Raw genomic sequence first — 17,517 nt, 5'->3', positions numbered from 1 at the left:
GCCCATTTTTAGTTGGTTGTTGGTCTTTGTATAGTAAGGGTGTTAGACCTTTGTTGTTTATCTTCAGTTTGTCTTTTTGACTTTACAATTAGCAACTCCGTTATTGTTTCTGATTGAAATTGTATTATCTGTGATATTCATCAGATCTGGCTCTGAATGATTGTGGGCTATTATCAAAAATCAAATTCCTATCAAAGTTTAAAACAATTATATCAACATCCAGGATACTCGTGTGACAAGCTCTGGAAACAGGTTTTAGTTTAGTTTTGTTTTTGTTCTTAACATAAAGTAGGTGTTTTAAAGTAATGATTTTTATATCATTCTCATTCAGTGTATAATTATACTCTTCTAGTTTATTTTTTTCATGTTTATATTCTAATTTTGTGAGATCACATTAAAGAAATTGAGCAATATAGAAAATTAAAAATTATTTGTATAACCCAGAGATGACTATTACAATACCTTGCCTTCCAGGATTTTCTGTGTACATGTATTATGTATATTTTGTGTGTGTGTGTGTGTGTGTAAAATTGTGTGAGTTTATATTTTCTTTTTCATGATTGGAGTATCTTATATATGTGTTTATATATGTAGGTTTTTTGAACCTAATCTTATAACTTGAACTTTTAAGTATAATTTTCAAGTAGCTATTCATTAACAGTATACCTGTTTACGTAGGTATTAGTTTTAGACTATTTGGTAATGAATAATGTGCTTTAAAAAAAATCAACCTTACCTCTAGAATGAGGTCATGATAAGAGAGAAAGTTCATTAGAATGGCTTTTATTCATCTTGTTTATATTATGTTAGACAAGTTGTCAATGTAGGTAACCTTTATGAAGATATTCTGTGTGTGGAATAAGAGCGAAAATCTATGCACTTGTTTTTAACCTTTACTGGCTTCCAATTCTTGCAGGGCCAATACTCCCATTTGGTTTTACTGGCGGCATTTGATTGTATTGATGATACTAAGCTTGTGAAGCAGATAATCATATCAGTAAGTAATTCTGATGGTCTTGAATTTAAGTTACATCGATAAACCAGTTGTGGATGTGTAAGCTTGATTTCACCATGCAGCTGTGCCTTCTATCAATATTTTTGCTTACTTTTAAGTTAATTATGTTTTATTTTGGAGGTTTTATTCCTGTATAAATCTCAACCTTGTAACTTGATATTAATACTGTTTTAAATATTTAAGACTGGTCAAATTAAGATTTAACACTTTTATTTTGGATTAGGATAACATGGTACTTTAGACTATATGCGATTCTAAACTATGGAAAGTTAGCAAAGTAATATTTAGATATGATCAGAAATTAGCATAGTAATTCCTCAGTTATTCCAGAACTCAAATACAAGCAGAGAATATCTGTGACCTATTAAATTCTCTCTCTCCCTGTGGAGAAATAATTACCTCTGCACAGTTACCCAGTTAATCATTACATCTGTGCTGGATTGAGCTGATGGAGAAGAAAAATGTACAAGACTCACTCAGTTGTGATGCTTCTTAGAGCTTTTGTAGGGTCAAATTAAAAGTTATTACTAAAATTAAAACTCTAGCTTCCTTTTTACATTTCAGCAATTCCTTCTAGTCCAGTGTAATGACCATAAAGTGCTAATACATGAATGTAGTGTATTTGTCCCTAAACTTGCCTTCAGAAAAACTAATTGTCCTCTTAGGGGAAGTACTCCAAAGTCAAAATTGCATTCTAAACTATTTGTTTTCTTCATTCTGTATCAATAGCCTCTTTTTCTGATTCTACGATTGTCTTTTCTCTTCTTCTAATTTTAGTGTATGAGTGGTGTTGAGTATATGGTAGAGGTTGCAGCAGGGTGGGGATAAGAAGATACAAGCTTGATAGTAGTGACCAAACTTGGAAACGTCTTGAAAACCACATAATCTGTATAGATATAGGTTATTTGTCTGAAAATTACACAAGCCTTTCTGTTTGATATACATGAATGGGACCCTTAGAGAAATCTTAGTGATGACCAGTGGTACTTTCACATCTGCGAGAAAGAAGAATGTGGATGATTCAAAAAGAGAATTTACCTGTTGTCAGGTGGTGGTGCTATGGTCTGTCTTTGTAGCCCCTCGGGATCAGTAGAGCTGAGTGTAGTAGAAAAAGTATACCAGCTAGTGGAGGGTAAGATTGTTTTCTTAGATGCCAGCTGTAGGTCCCAGTGTGTGTGAATTTCTCATGCCCTTGCTGTCATTTTCCAACTTTACCCTCGACTATTTTAAGATTGTGATGACTTTCTTTGGGATAGGATTGTGGGAAGAAACAAGTTGGCAAGACTTCAACGTTACGAACTGAGTTTTTTGACATGTTCCTTGTGACTTTATTACCCTTTTGACTCCAATCAATAATGATTGTTTTTCATTCCTGTGACAGAGATGTGAGGCCATAGAATTGGCTAATGAATAAAGTCGTTTCACAGAAATGGAAACAGGCTGGGATATTGAAAGTTTGCTTTTGTTTAATATTTTCACGACAACTAAAATTTGCATAACTGTTCCAAATGGATTTCAAGAGAAACCAAATTTCCTTCACGATTTGCCAGAATTGTCTGTTCATTTTTTTCCAAAGATGTATGCCACTTAAAGTTGCTGTTGAAACAGTTTTAATTCCTTATATCACTTTGATTCCCACAACTGCTTAACCCACATTCTTAATGACTTTATCATACTTAGGGCAGCTTTCCCTGAATGGCCTGATTTGCCGATCTCTTGTCTGTAACTGACAAATGTTCAACAGGTTCTGTGTATTATTAAACTGTGTAGCTTGTGATAAAATTCTGGAATGCTAATTGCCCTTGAATTTTTCCCACCCCTCATCTACGACAAAAACAGTTGCAGTATGCAGTGCTTTTAAAAAATAAACAGGAAAGCTTAGTGTTGCTAAGCACTCTGTTCAGGGCACCCAGACTTCCCAAAAATGTCAGGTTGAAATCACAGCCTGGTCAGCTGAGCCTTTCACCTTTCAAAATGGATACGAGCTCTTTCTAACTACTTTACTTTCCTAAATAAACATAAAGTTTCATCCAGTTTACCTTTGTTGTCATTGATACGCAGGCGGTTTGACAGCAATGTTCGTTGGAAAGTAAATAAGTACACTAGCTAATTGCTGTTTGAGGGTGAATAAATATTGATGCATATTTTTAAAGGCATTGTCTTTAAAATATACAGAAAGGTATGAATAATACAGTGAACACCCAGCCTCCCACCACCTGGCATAAAATAGAACTTAACAAATACAGTTCAAATTTAAGCCCTTCGTGTACCCATCCCTGGTATCCTGTCATCGCCCCGTATCTACTATGATACATTTGGTATTTATTATTCATATGCATTTCCTTATCCTTTCACTATATGTAGACATTTTTTATTTTGTAAAACATGTATCTAATTTTATTTCACATGTTTACAAGTTCTGTATAAATGATGTCTTACATGTACTCTTCTGCATCTTGCTTTTTTTTCTTTTGTCATGTTTGTGAGATTTAGCATCGGGTCAGCATGCCTTTTTTATAAAGGACCAGTTAATAATTATTTTAGCCTTTGTGGGGTATATATGGTCCTATCACGTATTCTTGTTCATTTTGTTTTTGTTTTTTAAAACCCTTTTGAAATGTAAAAACCATTATTAGCTTGCAAGATGGACAAAAACAGGCTATAGGCTGGATTTGACCAATGTGCCATAGTTTACCCATCCACATTCTAAATCATTTGTTTTTCGCTGCCAAATAGTATTCTATTACATGTGACTATACTGCGATTTATTTTCTGTTTTTCTGGTGATGGATGTTTAGATTGTTTACAATTTTAAAAACTAACTTTAATTCTTAATTTTTGCTAATCCACATCCATGACCATTCTTGTGTATGTCTCCTTGGGACTTGTTAAGTTTCTCTAAGGCACTTAGCAGAATCTCTGGACTGCCAGTTTTGCTGCATGTGTTTATATAGAGAGTCATGTGTTCCTGTTTCCCACTCAGCCACTACAAAACCATTGCATTATGCAATGCTTTTAAAAATAGCCAAGAAAGCTTAGTGTGTTGCTAAGCATTCCATTTAGAGTAACTAGATTTCCCAAAATATCAAGTTGAAATCATAGCCCGATAATCACTGCTTGTTTTCTGTTAAGACTAAGCTCTGGTGTAATCACCAGATAGTGATCTTCTAGTCAGATGTGGTCTCCCCACCCACTCAACTACTGTAGTCTTTTTCTTTGCCATCCTTTCCTTGAGCCAGTTAATCATGATCTCACCCAGGGCTCACAAACCTGCAAAAACCTTCATTGACCAGATAGGTAAATGAGTGGCCAGGCCAGGTGTGAGACAAGGAGATGTGGGAGGGACTATAGGAAATGGCGAGAGCACACGCCCTCTCCGAGGTGGTGGGCGCCATTCAGCTCCAGTCCCTGGCAGTGTGAGCTCCATGGCAATAGATCTTCACATTTGTTTTCTTTTTAATTGAGGTAAACTACGCATAACAAAATTTGCCATGTTAACCATTTTGAAGTATACAGTTAAGTAGTATTAAATATGCTCATTGTTAGGCAATCTCCAGGACATTTTTTATTTTGCAGAACTGAACGAGGCACTGTACCCACTAAACTAGACCTTCCAGTTTTTTTAGTGCAGCTGAAAAGGTAGACTTTTGCAAATAGTCACCCTGTTTTCAGAACAAAACACTCGGGAAGCTGCCTGATGATCTAACCTGTCCTCTATAGTTCTGTTAGCCATTAGTTAAATCTCTTAGTTTTAACTTTTTATTAACTGTCTTCCCTCTTCACTAGATTTTAGGTTCCATATAGTAGTCTGCATTTCTTTTTGTCCCCACAGCAAACTACCGTAAGAGTGGACACCACAGGCTCAGTCTTCAGCACCATGGATGGGTTGATTTTTACATTTCTAACCTCGACCAAAAATGCATACACATGTGTGCATCTTTTATTTTGACCTTTACCCTTCCTCTTTAAAAGAGCATTGGCAACACAAGAGTGCCAAGGGTATCTAGCTAGAGGTCAGCACAAGGCGGTCAGAACTGGCTAAAGATGTCTTCAGAAGGAAAGTCTTTGTAATTCCCATGCTTTCTTTGTTTACTTACCTACTTTAGAGCTTAAGAAGAAATCACAATAAATGGGCCTTTGTGAATTTTCTGTAAGTTAACTCTTGTTAGGAGTAAGCTAAGCCAGAACCTTTCAAATTAAACAATTTTTGCTATTCTTTCTCTTGAGGGTGAAAACTCATGACTCAGCTAGCTTTATTTAATCTCCATAGTTAAGGAGGATATACATATTGAGAGGTATGTTTTTCATATGAAATAATTATTTTGTGACAGCTTTCACTTTGCAGTGTGACTTTCTGATTTGCTCCTAGTAATAGCCCATGCGTTAGGCAGGTCTATCATTTCCTTTTAAATATGAGGGAATTAATATGCAAAGAGGTTAATGGATTTGCCAAAGGCTACACAGCTTGAACTCAAGACCCGAGAGACTAAATTCTGCACAAAATTAACTATGCCTTAGCTGTCTCTTACCTATTTATACATGTTACTGGAATTGTTAGTACACACTGTGTGATAATCCAGACCTTCCCCATTTTCTCTGTAACCCAAGTTAAAGAGAAGTGAAGTGTATAAGTACTCTTTCAAAGATGTGTGTTTTTGATGGTAGGGGAAAGCTGGAATGAGGGTGATCTGGGGAAGGATTAAATGATACTACATTTTTTTTTTTTCTGATCAATAAGGTGGATTGAAAAATATTACATTTTGAAGTAAATGTTTTTTAGTTTTTTGTAAAATTGCTATTTATAAACATTGGCATTCTTTTAAAAGCCTTAATTAACTATGAATTTAGATTCTAAATTCCTTAATTACAAACCAAAAGGGAGTAAAGTTCAATGAATTTGAGGACTGGTCTGAGTAGTATTTAAGCACAGGTTTTATGCGTATCATGAAGTCCCAGTTTCTCATTTTATAAAACAATTTCTGCCCAAGCCATATGTGTCGGATTAGTCCCTAAGCATGGAAGCTGTGGAGAAGGCTTGCTATATGGAGGAATACATTGCCAGCGTCATGCCTCCTCCCTATACCAAGGGAAAAAAATGTTAAATAAAAGTGAAGAGTAGCCATTATAGTTGTTCACTACATACAGTTTTTGCTTTTTCTCAAAAAAAAAAAACCATTTTTAACGGTGTTATATTTCAGAATCATTTTGTTAAGGGCCGCGAAGTTTTGTTTCAGTTTTTTTTTTTTTTTTTTTAACTGTAGAAATTGGCCCAGCCTATGTATTATTCTCACCTCTTTCTTTCAACAAATTAACAAAATATATAAGAAATTAAAGCGTTTGTCCTCTTTTATGAGTTGGTTAAAGCTTAATATAGGTACCTAAAGGTACAGTAAAGGCACACTCAAGTTACGCCATATTTGGGGCGCTAAACACTTCGTTATCAACAACACATAGATTGTCCGGGTGTGGTGGCTCATGCCTGTAATCCCAGCAGTTTGGGAGGCTGAGGTGGGTGGATCACCTAAGGTCAGGAGTTCAAGACCAGCCTGGCCAACATGGTGAAACCCTGTCTCTACTAAAAATACAAAAATTAGCTGAGTGTCATGATGCATCCTGTAGTCCCAGCTACTCTGGAGGCTGGGGCAGGAGAATTGCTTGAACCCAGGAGGCAGAGGTGGCAGTGAGCCAAGATCACGCCACTGCACTCCAGCCTGGACAACAGTAAGATTCCGTCTCAAAAAAAAAAACATAGATTGAATTCACATTGGAGCTTGTTTGCCTTGAAAGAGTTCCCTACCTTGTAACAAGTTCTGTGTATTTTTTTTGTGTGTGTTTTCCCATTTATTACTGAAATTTTATGTTCATTTTCCCTGGGTGCTTGAAATTACATATTCATTTTGAGGTGGTTAGACCTATTGAATTTTCAGTTCTCTGAAAACTTTTATGTTTTACATGGAAATCTTTATACTGTGATCTTAGACTTCAGAAGTAATTAGGAGAGCATAATGAGGATCAGACTGCTAGAAACAGGACGTAGTGGTCAGAAGATTATGTTAGATGATCAGTGCGCAGCTCTCAGTAGTGCTTGACTCCTAGTAAGCACTTAATGAGGGTTAGCTACTGTTATGAGAAGCATGCTATACTTTTGTGCAAAAAATGAGGGAAGGTTGGGATTTTTAAAAAGAGAAACATGGTGTTTGGAACCTGGAGCAGCATCATCAGCTGTAGGATCATGACACAGCGAGATTCATGGTCCCATGGTTGATGGCTGACTTGATTTTGAGCTCGGTTCCTTACACTGAAATTGCTAATCTCATCATAATAAATAGGCCCTTTTAAGAAGAGCAGATCTGAATGTGTCCTCTCAGAGAGAATCCCTTTCCTTAAGAGGAGGTTTTATGTTTGAAAGAGACTGGATTTGGAGTTGGAGAACCAGGACACTGCCACTGTGAGTCCTCTGGCAGGTCCTCTCCTCTTTCTGGATGCCTCATCTGTAAACCTGGCCAGTTGGACAGAACTCTTTCCGAGGCCCAGCCAGTTCTAAAGAATATGGGGTGCTCAAACATGCATTGAATACTTGTAAAGTTTGTTACAAGAAATAGGAGTGTCAGAGGTGGGGAAACAAATTGATGACTCTTCTGTTGCATCTTCTCTATTAAGAATAAAGGAATTTTTAAAAATTTTCAAGTGACTTCTCTGTCTTTGAAAACATCAGATTTACACAGGAGTTTAGTTAGGGTGGGGATGACATTGCTTTTGTCCCTTAAATTCGAACAACTAGAAAAGGAGGTTACTGTTCTTGGGTATGTTGATTGGAAATGTCATACAGTGTAAATTTGTAACTGCTTAGTTGAGGCTTTCTGGATTTGGTTTCCCCTCCTCCTCTGTTTTTGTTTTTCATTGCGGTAGCTAAACAGCCTTCATTTGCCATGAATAAGCAACCTAACTTTAAAAGCCTTTATCCACTTGTTCGATTTAACAGAGTTTCTTTATCTCCTTTCACATACATCCCAGCAGGGAAATTCTAATAGAAATGTTCTTCATTCATGCCGCTGCTACATTTAAATGCAGCTGCAAATTAACTGTCTCTACTCAGTGACCTCAGCAAGTGATGTCCCTCATAATTGTGGCCCAAGAAATACTGGCCATAATGAATGAAGATAACACCTTTAAATATTTTTTAAGTCCTTGGGCTTGGTCAGTTAATATAAATGAGTTGTTCAGTAATGCTAGTCACAAAAGAGAATTGATTCTGTGTTCTAAGTGTAAATCTCTGTGTGCTTTAATGAGACAATTTCAGAACTAGCTTCACATTTTCCATGAAGTACGCTGGGAAAAATAGTTAAGTATGTCCTTCACCATTGAAATTCCAGGCATACTTTAAGACTGTAGATACCAATTCTTTTTGTTGTTGTTGTTGTTGTTTATAATTTTATAGGACATTGTGCTCACTTCGGCGGCACATACACTATAATTTTATAGGAAATTATCAGTTCCTTGTTTAGCATAGTAAATGACAAATATGGAAGGAAGGTCCTGTGGTACTTTTTTAAGAATGCAGATATTGATTCTTCTTTTTGTTTATAATGTTATAGGAAATTATCAGTTCGTTGCCTAGCATAGTAAATGACAAATATGGAAGGAAGGTCCTGTTGTACTTACTAAGCCCCAGAGATCCTGCACATACAGTACGAGAAATCATTGAAGTTCTGCAAAAAGGAGATGGAAATGCACACAGGTAAAAACAAGTAGAATGGCTTGACTTCTTTATTCCTTTGCTCTGGTTGTCTGCTGATGTTGAATAGTGCACGCGTCTAGAAATCCACTTACGCCTCTCTCTAAAATTGCTGAAAAGGTGAATTCCATTTTCAAGCCTGTATTTTTGACAGATTCTTAAAGCTTTTATCTTGAAAAGGAAACAAAAGTGTCGTGCTAAAAGAATACCTCTGAGCCCTTGGCACGTAGTAGGCATTCAGGTGTGTGGTTTGATTTTTGTTTTGCTTTCTTTTCAAAGCTACCGATACCATGTATTTGACTACCCTAGAGTATGGTGTCCATACAGCAGTGTAAACGTGTTGTTTTGTGGGTATGTTGTTTGGTTTTTGGATTCTTTTTTTTGGTATTACACAAGCCAGACTCCCTTTATTGAGCGCTTGTTCTGTGGCAGGCATTATTCAGATCGCGGGACAGAAATATTTTTAAAAACAGATAGAACACATACTCAAATCACTCACTGTCTACGTGCTTAACAGAAAGATAGACAATAATAATAGAGTGTGATACAGTCTGTGATAAGCTCTTAGAGGTTTTTGTGATAATAAGATCACATTTCCTTTGCGATTTATCTTACCCTAATACCCCATTCAACATATTCAACAGTAAGAAAGATACAGAGGTCCGCAGACGGGAGCTCCTAGAATCCATTTCTCCAGCTTTGTTAAGCTACCTGCAAGAACACGCCCAAGAAGTGGTGCTAGATAAGTCTGCGTGTGTGTTGGTGTCTGACATTCTGGGAGCTGCCACTGGAGACGTTCAGCCTGCCATGAATGCCATCGCCAGCTTGGCAGCAACAGAACTGCATCCTGGTGGCAAGGACGGAGAGGTAATGTGCTGTTAAAGGCCAGGCAGGAAAGCTGCAAAGGCCACAAAAATTTCATTTTTGGAGGATGCGGGGTGTCAGTAAGAAAACTGGGGAGGGAGATGTCTGTTGAATAAACAACAAAGAACCTCCCACAGCAGCAATTACATTCATCTTTAATTTTCTCTAACCATCTGGGTCAAAGCCTGGCACTTGGGAATGTTTTGCAGACGTGTATTTGGTTATGAATGAAATCATTGCCAAGTATTGAATGCCCAAGGTGCTTCTGACACCTGAGATTGGGGAAGAGAAGATTGGGGAAGAGAAGAGATCTTAGAGAAGCCCTGGCTCCTCCTGACCATATTAACAAATGGGAAAGATGAATGCAGCTTGAAAGTTTGGCTATAAGGAGACTGAGCCGGTTGCCTCCCGTACTTGCTAAGGAGAAACCCAAGTAACTGAGAACGATTGCTATTGCTCTTGAAAAGGAGTAAGGTTGAGCTGAAGAGATGCTTTCTTGAGTTGCTCATCAGATAATCCCCTTAGGTAGTCAGGTGTACTTAAACAGCATGCAGCATTGGGTTTTGATGTTTCTGCTCTAGTGTTCTGTCCTGTAGGTTTATTTGTGTCTGAGAATGGCATATTTCAGTCTAAGACATGATTGGCATTAAGGTGAGCCTTGTGCTGCTACTGTTCAGAGCACATTTCATGAAGCTGAGACTAAAGTGCTGTGCAGTGGCTGTGTTATCCGACATAACCGTCTTTTGGTCTGGGGATTAGAATAGATCTCTGTTCCTCCCAAGTATGATGGTTGTTCTAGATAAAGACCTCTTAAGCCTGTGGAACTTTAAAAGTGGCTGAGTCCTTATCAGTATGTGGTGACATAAATTGTATGTATTCATTCAAATGTATTTGCATGAATGAAAACAGCTTTTAAGATTGACTGTTCTTGACCCCTCATAGCTTCACATTGCAGAACATCCTGCAGGACATCTAGTTCTGAAGTGGTTAATAGAGCAAGATAAAAAGATGAAAGACAATGGGAGAGAAGGTAGGCTATGAAATTTGACCTTTTCTTGTATCTTATATAGAATTCCAGTAATTCCTGCCATCCCTGAACTTTATACCGGCCATTTAGGCTCAAATGAAGTTTGTTGAGTGTTTAGAAATGATGTCTGTGAATAAGAAATGATTCAGTGGTTGCTGGTAATGCTTTTTCCCCTAGAAATGTGTGCCCGAGAACTCTTTAATTTTCTTTCTTTTTTCCACCCCCCTCACTCTCTCTGTTCTCCTTCCTCTGCTGCTGCAGGCTTCTAACCTGGCTTGGTCAATGCCTTAAAATGCCATTCTAATGAGGATGGTGAGCGGGGCAGGGTGCCCCAATTGTTGAGTATCATTACCTCAGTAGAAAGGCATGATATTTATCTCTATGTTCGAAGAAAGAATAAGCAGAGGAAGATTATCCTCGTAAGAGAATTTTGGACTAGTGCCTGTTTATTTGGTATTGAAATACATGTGACCAAAGAGTAAGCCAGTCTTTGGCGCTTTCTGTTTTTTTGTAAGCCTTACAGCTGCTCTGTAGAAACTCAGCTCTCTAGAGAAGGACAGCATTAGCATTTGCATGCCATTCCCCTCTCAGTCCTATCTCCAACCAGACCTTCACTTAGGAAATCCAAATTGCATCTGGTATTTAAACCACTGGAGAGATTTTTTTCCCCTAGTGAATTAAAACAGTTTGGGCTTTTCATTACAATGACTGAAAAAAAAGTGACAGATCGTGAATTCATGTCTTACGGCAAGTGGCAGCTCTAATGGCTAGTGAGGCAATCAGTATAGCAGTAGAGCTGTCTCTTCTCACTTTACCTTTAAGAATGGGGACCTGGGGCTATTTTTCACTGAAAATTTTTTTTGTAAAAGAGAAGCCTTGTGATGAATATTAAAGAAAAAGATAACATATGGAATCATCTTTTTCATTATTAAAAAGTTAATATATAGTTGAGTTTATGCCAGAAAAGTAGTGTGGCTTAACATCCAGTGGTTTTTATCCCTCTTAATTAAAATGTGCTGAGAACCCTAAAATCTGCCTGTTTGGGTCTGATTTGTTTGTCTTGCCGTATTCCTATAGCACCAAATAAGTTGGTCCTCCTGCATGTCTAGCTGTTTTGATTCTCTTTTACTGTATAGTCTTAAAACGTAGTAATTTTCAAAACAATGACTTGATCAGGCTCTGGTGGAGCTTGCCTCCTCTGTGCTCAGAGTCAGTCATCTAAGGCTGCTCGGTTTGTGGCTGGAGTGTCCACTTTTTGGAATAACTCAATCACATGGCTGGCAAGTGAGTGCTGACTGTTGACTGGAGATCAACAGCTTCAGTTTCCCTTCCTAGGCTGCTTGGGCTCCTGCACGAGATAGTGGTTGCTTTTTTAAGAGTGAGCATCCTGAAAGAACAAAGTAAATGCCTGGCACTTCCATGGTTTATCCTTAGCAGTCATTTAATGCCACTTTCATCATACTATTTTGGTCAAGTCAATCACAGAGGCCCCTCGTGATTCAAAAGAAGACATGGATTCCCCCTGTAGATGGGGGAGTGGCTGCATTCTAGAAGAGCACACAGGACAGGAGATACTACTGTTGTCAGCTTTGGAAAACAGTTTGCCTCACTAGGTGAACTCTGTCCCTGTTTAGCAGGTACCATGAAACGCTGAATAGCCATAGGCCTCTTGACATTTAAAGAGTCCTTACATTTAGGTATCTGAACGAATTATGTAGTACATGCTACCTGACTATGATGTTTGCCGTCAAGATAGGTTGTCCCTACCTCCATCTACACTAAATCTTAGCTATCAGAATTTCTCCTGTGTCCAAGCATTAATTGCATAGTGAAAAAGATAATACCAAGACCTTGGGAATCAGAAGTACCAGAATAACAGGAGACAAATAGTATTTTTGGTTTGTGAGTATGTAAGCGTTGTAAAGAGAAATGCCAAGTGTAAGCTAGAACAATCATTTATCAACCACTGTTGAACACGTGAACACTGTGTTATGTTCATGGCACCTTCTGAGTGAAGAAGCATTTCTCCACGAGGAAGAACTTGATTTCAACCAACCATGAGGTGCTACTGTGAAACATTTATTTACTGAATAGCTTTCAGGTCAAAGTTAAATCGTTAAATAGTACAAAGAAATGCAGACATAACTCAGTGAGTGTTTTATTAGAATTCATTGTTTATCTTGAGTAATTACTGCTAAACATAGCCTAGGTTTTGGATCAGAGTTAAAAGAAATCGCTCTTTTGAAAATGCATTAGATAAACCTGCACTGAAATTTTTAGTGTTAAAAGGGAGACTGGGTGAAAGCTACTTTTATTAGCTTTTTTATTTAAAAATATTTGCACGTTTGAGGGCAGTAGAGAATGGGTTGGGGAGTATAAATCTTATTATATGATGTTCACTAAGCTTCAGTATATTTTACAGGTTGTTTTGCAAAAACTCTTGTAGAGCATGTTGGTATGAAGAACCTGAAGTCCTGGGCTAGTGTAAATCGAGGTGCCATTATTCTTTCTAGGTATGTATATCGTGTGCCCTTCTCTGAGCAGGGCCTGGTCATGCAGAAGACATACTTCCTTCACATTGATTTCTCAGTTCTGATATTTGTTCTCAATTGTCTAGTATTACTTCCAGTCAGTCATGGTCTAGACAAGCATACCAAATATTAGAAAGCAAATGTAACTCTTTCAGTCAGTCCTTAGAATTTTTTTTTTTTTTTTTTTTTTTTGAGACTCCATCTCACTCTGTCACCCAGGCTGGACTACAATGTCACAATCTCAGCTCACTGCAGCCTCAACCTCCTGGGCTCAAGTTTTCCTCCCACCTCAGCCTCCTGTGTAGCTGAGACTACAGGCGCATGCCACCACACCCAGCTATTCTTTCATTTTTTTATTTTTTGTAGAGATGGGGGTCTCCCCATGTTGCCTGGGCTGATCTCAGACTCTTAGGCTCAAGCAATCCTCCCATCTTCATCTTCCAAAGTGCTGGGATTACAGGCATGAGCCATTGTGCCTGGCCCTTAGGATTTTTTAACTACCATCTTTTTGACAAATTATAACATTCACAAGGTATAAGGTGGCTTCACCATGTTTATGGTTTTGACAAAAACATAATTGTTTTTTTTTTTTTTTTGAGGCGGAGTCTCGCACTGTCGCCCAGGCTGGAGTGCAGTGGTGCGATCTCAGCTCACTACAAGCTCTGCCTCCTGGGTTCATGCCATTCTCCTGCCTCAGCCTCCCAAGTAGCTGGCACTGTAGGTGCCCGCCACTATGCTCGGCTGATTTTTTGTATTTTTAGTAGAGACGTGGTTTCACTGTGTTAGCCAGGATGGTCTTAATCTCCTGACCTCGTGATCCGCCCACCTTGGCCTCCCAAAGTGCTGGGATTACAGGCTTGAGCCACCGCGCCCGGCTTGTATTTTTTTTAATGAATAACTTATGTCCCTGTGAAAACTGTGACAATGTTGATTCTTAAGTCATGCCTAATTCTACATGTAATTTCCTTCATTGTTTTAAAAGATTCTAAAAGGATTGGAAGAGCATTTGCTACTGAAGTCTGTATGCTAATTGTCGATATCTGACTTAAAATGAGAAAAAAACAGTGATGAACTGTGGCCTGTTTTGTATTATTCTCTGAACTTAGTTGAGTTTATCAATCCACACGTCATTGAAATTTTCCAAACATTCTATGTGCAGATGAAAACCTTCTGTTAAAAGCATTCATTTAAAAAAAGATTTGTATGTTGCCTTGAAGCAATTACTGTTGATTTTTCCCCTGCTGTGTTATTAAGGTTTGGGAAAACAGATACCAACTCTAGTTTGAATTTCTCAAGATATTTCACTTGCAACATGCTATGCAACCTAATTTATATTGTTTGCAAGTGTTATTTTAAATGTTTCTTCAACATATACCTGATCTGGTACACATACGCTCACAAACACACGCAGGAGCATTCATATCTTCAGGTATGTCAGTGTCTCCCAATATGTAAGTGTTACAGATCATTTTGTTCATTTCTGCTTAAAATTACTTAATTTTCCAGTTGATGTCAAATGGTCAGAATTCATTAGCTGATACATGAACTTTTTTGTTACAAATTCTCTTACCAGGCATTTGGAGTATTAACATCTACTGACACATTCTTTCTTTACACTCAATTAACTGGAAATTTCAGCAGTGCCATGAAATTAATTTATAAAGGATGTTCATCAATCAGAACTCCCATTAGGTGGATTTCAAACATAGGAAGGATACTATAGGTTTATTATGGAGCACTACTTAGAATTGGAACAGGAGCACAGGAAATATTTGAAGTTCTAAATGGAAGTTGAGCTATATATAACAATAATACAAAAAATTGTTTTTGTAAATTTTAGGTGAAAAGAAAATCAGCCTTGTATGTTGGCTGAAAAGTAAATCAGAGAAGCAAAATTCTCTATCATTTGGGAGTATTGGCTCTTGACAGACTGCCTGGGTTCCAGCTTAGTGCATAGCCTTGGGAAAATTCAGCTTTCCTGGGCCTTAATTTTCTTGGTGGCAAAAAAATGAGATTAATCATAACCCTATGGTTGTTATGAAAACTAGATTGGAATGATGCATATAAAATGCCTAGTATTATGTCTAATATGTGGCATATGCTTAGTAAGCAATAACTATTATGTGTTATATAACTGTGTGTTTAGCCAAGATGCATGAAATTAAAACACCTAGTGAGTCACAAATTCATTACAAGGGAACTTTACTTTTTAGCGTCATAGGTGGCAAGCTGAATCTGTTGCTTGTCTTCCAGAAGCAGTAGAATACTGCTTGGTACTGATCATTTATCCTCTTCTTTATTGACATAATGGAAGTTATTGGGACCAGGGACTTCGGAAAATACCAAGTACCTCATTTCTAGAATGTGTTTCAGAGGTCCGTATTTACATATGGTCCTGAAAAAGAAGAGAACAGGAAATTCAGGCCTGGTGCTCTGCAGTCAGAGCTGTACGTCCTATTCACAGAGAAATGGGCCTGCTGTTACCAGCGTCTAGGGCTCCCTTCACTTTTGATAGGGTACTCGGGCAGGGTTTTGGAAAGCAGAGGCCGAGGTTATTTTGTTGAATGGCTAACATTTATTGAGTGCTTACTAAGTGTCAGGCTCTGGCTGGGAGCTTTAGATACAAGGCCATTTGAACCTCAGAAAACAACTCTGTGAGGCAGAAGGTGGACTCTGTTGTGAATCCCATTCTACAATTTGGGAAACTGAGTCTTAAGAGAATTTAAATAGCGTGCTCTTGGTTGTACAGTTACTGAGTGGTAGAGGCAGGTTTCACACACAAGCAGTGAAGCTCCACAGTGAAGCTCTTCGCCCCTTCACTAAACGTTAGTGCTGTGGAGTTCAGTGAGAAGGCTGCTAACTCTGACCTCTCTGTGCCTCTCTTCACACATTTTCATTCAGCCATGTGGTGGGCATTTTTTGGCTGTCTGCTCTATAAATGTAGCATCATGAAATAAATAAAATACGGTCCCTGCTCTTGAGCTTATAATCCTGAGATGGGGAAGGGAAGATAGAATACATGTAGAATCATTTTAAGATGGATGTAAGTAAGTCCTAAGATAATGTGAAGGTAGAGCCAACTCTGTATGGAATGCTGTTGGTCCTGCAAATGTCTTTGCTTGGGTGACTCCACCAGCAAGATTCTAAAACATTTTTTTCCATGGCTTTATAATATAAGCTACTGGTCCTCATCGTTCATCCTTTGAATGAAAAATAATGTGTATATAGTTACAAGGCTTGTCTCACAGTTAACCAAGTCTTTTATACTATTGGTACAGGTAGTATTGGAGATGATGTAGGAGTTCTTATGAAATTTAATTTTTTTCCTCTCTTCAGTCTCCTTCAGAGTTGTGACCTAGAAGTTGCAAACAAAGTCAAAGCTGCACTGAAAAGCTTGATTCCTACATTGGAAAAAAACAAAAGCACCAGCAAAGGAATAGAAACTCTACTTGAAAAACTGAGCACATAGGTGGAAAGAGTTAAAAGCAAGATGGAATCATTTTTTTCTGTTCTCTGTTTCCCAATGCAGAAAAGAAGGGGTAGGATCCACCATACTGGTAATTGGGGTGCTCTGTATATGTGTTTCTTCTTTGTATACGAATCTATTTATATAAATTGTTTTTTAAAATGGTCTTTTTCAAAAATCTCAGCTGTCTCCTCTGTTACATCGAGTAGTAAGCATATCAATGTGTGAGGCAATTAATGTGGAAGGTTTACCAATCATATATGGTGGGACCAACCAAATATATAAAGTGTAGTTGAACGAGTTGATTCAGGGGAGAAGACATCTTCAGTGAGCATAGTCTCAGAAGGCTTCCTGGAGAAGGTGGGACTTGAGAAGACTTTCATCTTGTCAAAGGAAGGCAGGATGTGGAAAAGAAGAGCCAGGGGGAGTCGTGGGCACAGTAAAGTGGAATTTAATGAGTACCGGGGGAGCGGGGGGTCCACAGCTGCCTTCCTAGCTGTCTTATGGATTAGGTTCAGTGCTAGATTTTGTTTGAAAGCCACTCAGGTAAGTTAAGCTCATAGGAGGAAATGTGCTACTGGAATTTTCTGGTCTATCATGGTGAGAATGGACTCACTCCTCTCCATGCGCTAGGTATTCCACGTCCATGGTTCTGCTGCCTTCCCTACTGCTTCCTGTTCTTTCAGATACTTGGTGCTATCTCTCACCCACTGTGGCTTCTCCTCTGTTTACTTTGTTCCTGTGAGTTTATACAATTTTATTTTTCTAGTCTTATCTTACTTTTTCTGGAAGGAACAGAGATAAACTCAACAATGCACCATTTTTAAGCAGAAATCCACAAATGGCTTTAAACAGATTGAAAACAACCTACCTGGCTTC

At 38.1% G+C, this 17,517-nt stretch overlaps 1 protein-coding gene across 2 annotated transcripts in view; it reads left to right on the top strand.

Annotated features, from left to right (window-relative positions):
• KIAA0020 (KIAA0020 ortholog) overlaps positions 1 to 16,810 on the top strand; it is a 41,291-nt gene extending 24,481 nt beyond the window's left edge. For both annotated transcript variants that reach the window (XM_011988352.1, XM_011988351.1), the window contains exons 13-18: positions 917 to 997; positions 8,611 to 8,753; positions 9,395 to 9,617; positions 10,557 to 10,644; positions 13,064 to 13,154; positions 16,509 to 16,810. In XM_011988352.1, coding sequence (XP_011843742.1) covers positions 917 to 997; positions 8,611 to 8,753; positions 9,395 to 9,617; positions 10,557 to 10,644; positions 13,064 to 13,154; positions 16,509 to 16,641 — 759 coding nt within the window. In that variant the 3' untranslated portion in view covers positions 16,642 to 16,810. The remainder of the gene's footprint in view (positions 1 to 916; positions 998 to 8,610; positions 8,754 to 9,394; positions 9,618 to 10,556; positions 10,645 to 13,063; positions 13,155 to 16,508) is intronic.
• The last annotated feature ends 707 nt before the right edge of the window (positions 16,811 to 17,517 follow it).

The sequence above is a fragment of the Mandrillus leucophaeus genome, unplaced genomic scaffold (genome assembly GCF_000951045.1).
Source record: "Mandrillus leucophaeus isolate KB7577 unplaced genomic scaffold, Mleu.le_1.0 Scaffold329, whole genome shotgun sequence".
In the NCBI taxonomy this organism is placed as follows: Eukaryota; Metazoa; Chordata; class Mammalia; order Primates; family Cercopithecidae; genus Mandrillus; species Mandrillus leucophaeus.
This window is presented reverse-complemented; position numbering and strand designations above follow the sequence as displayed.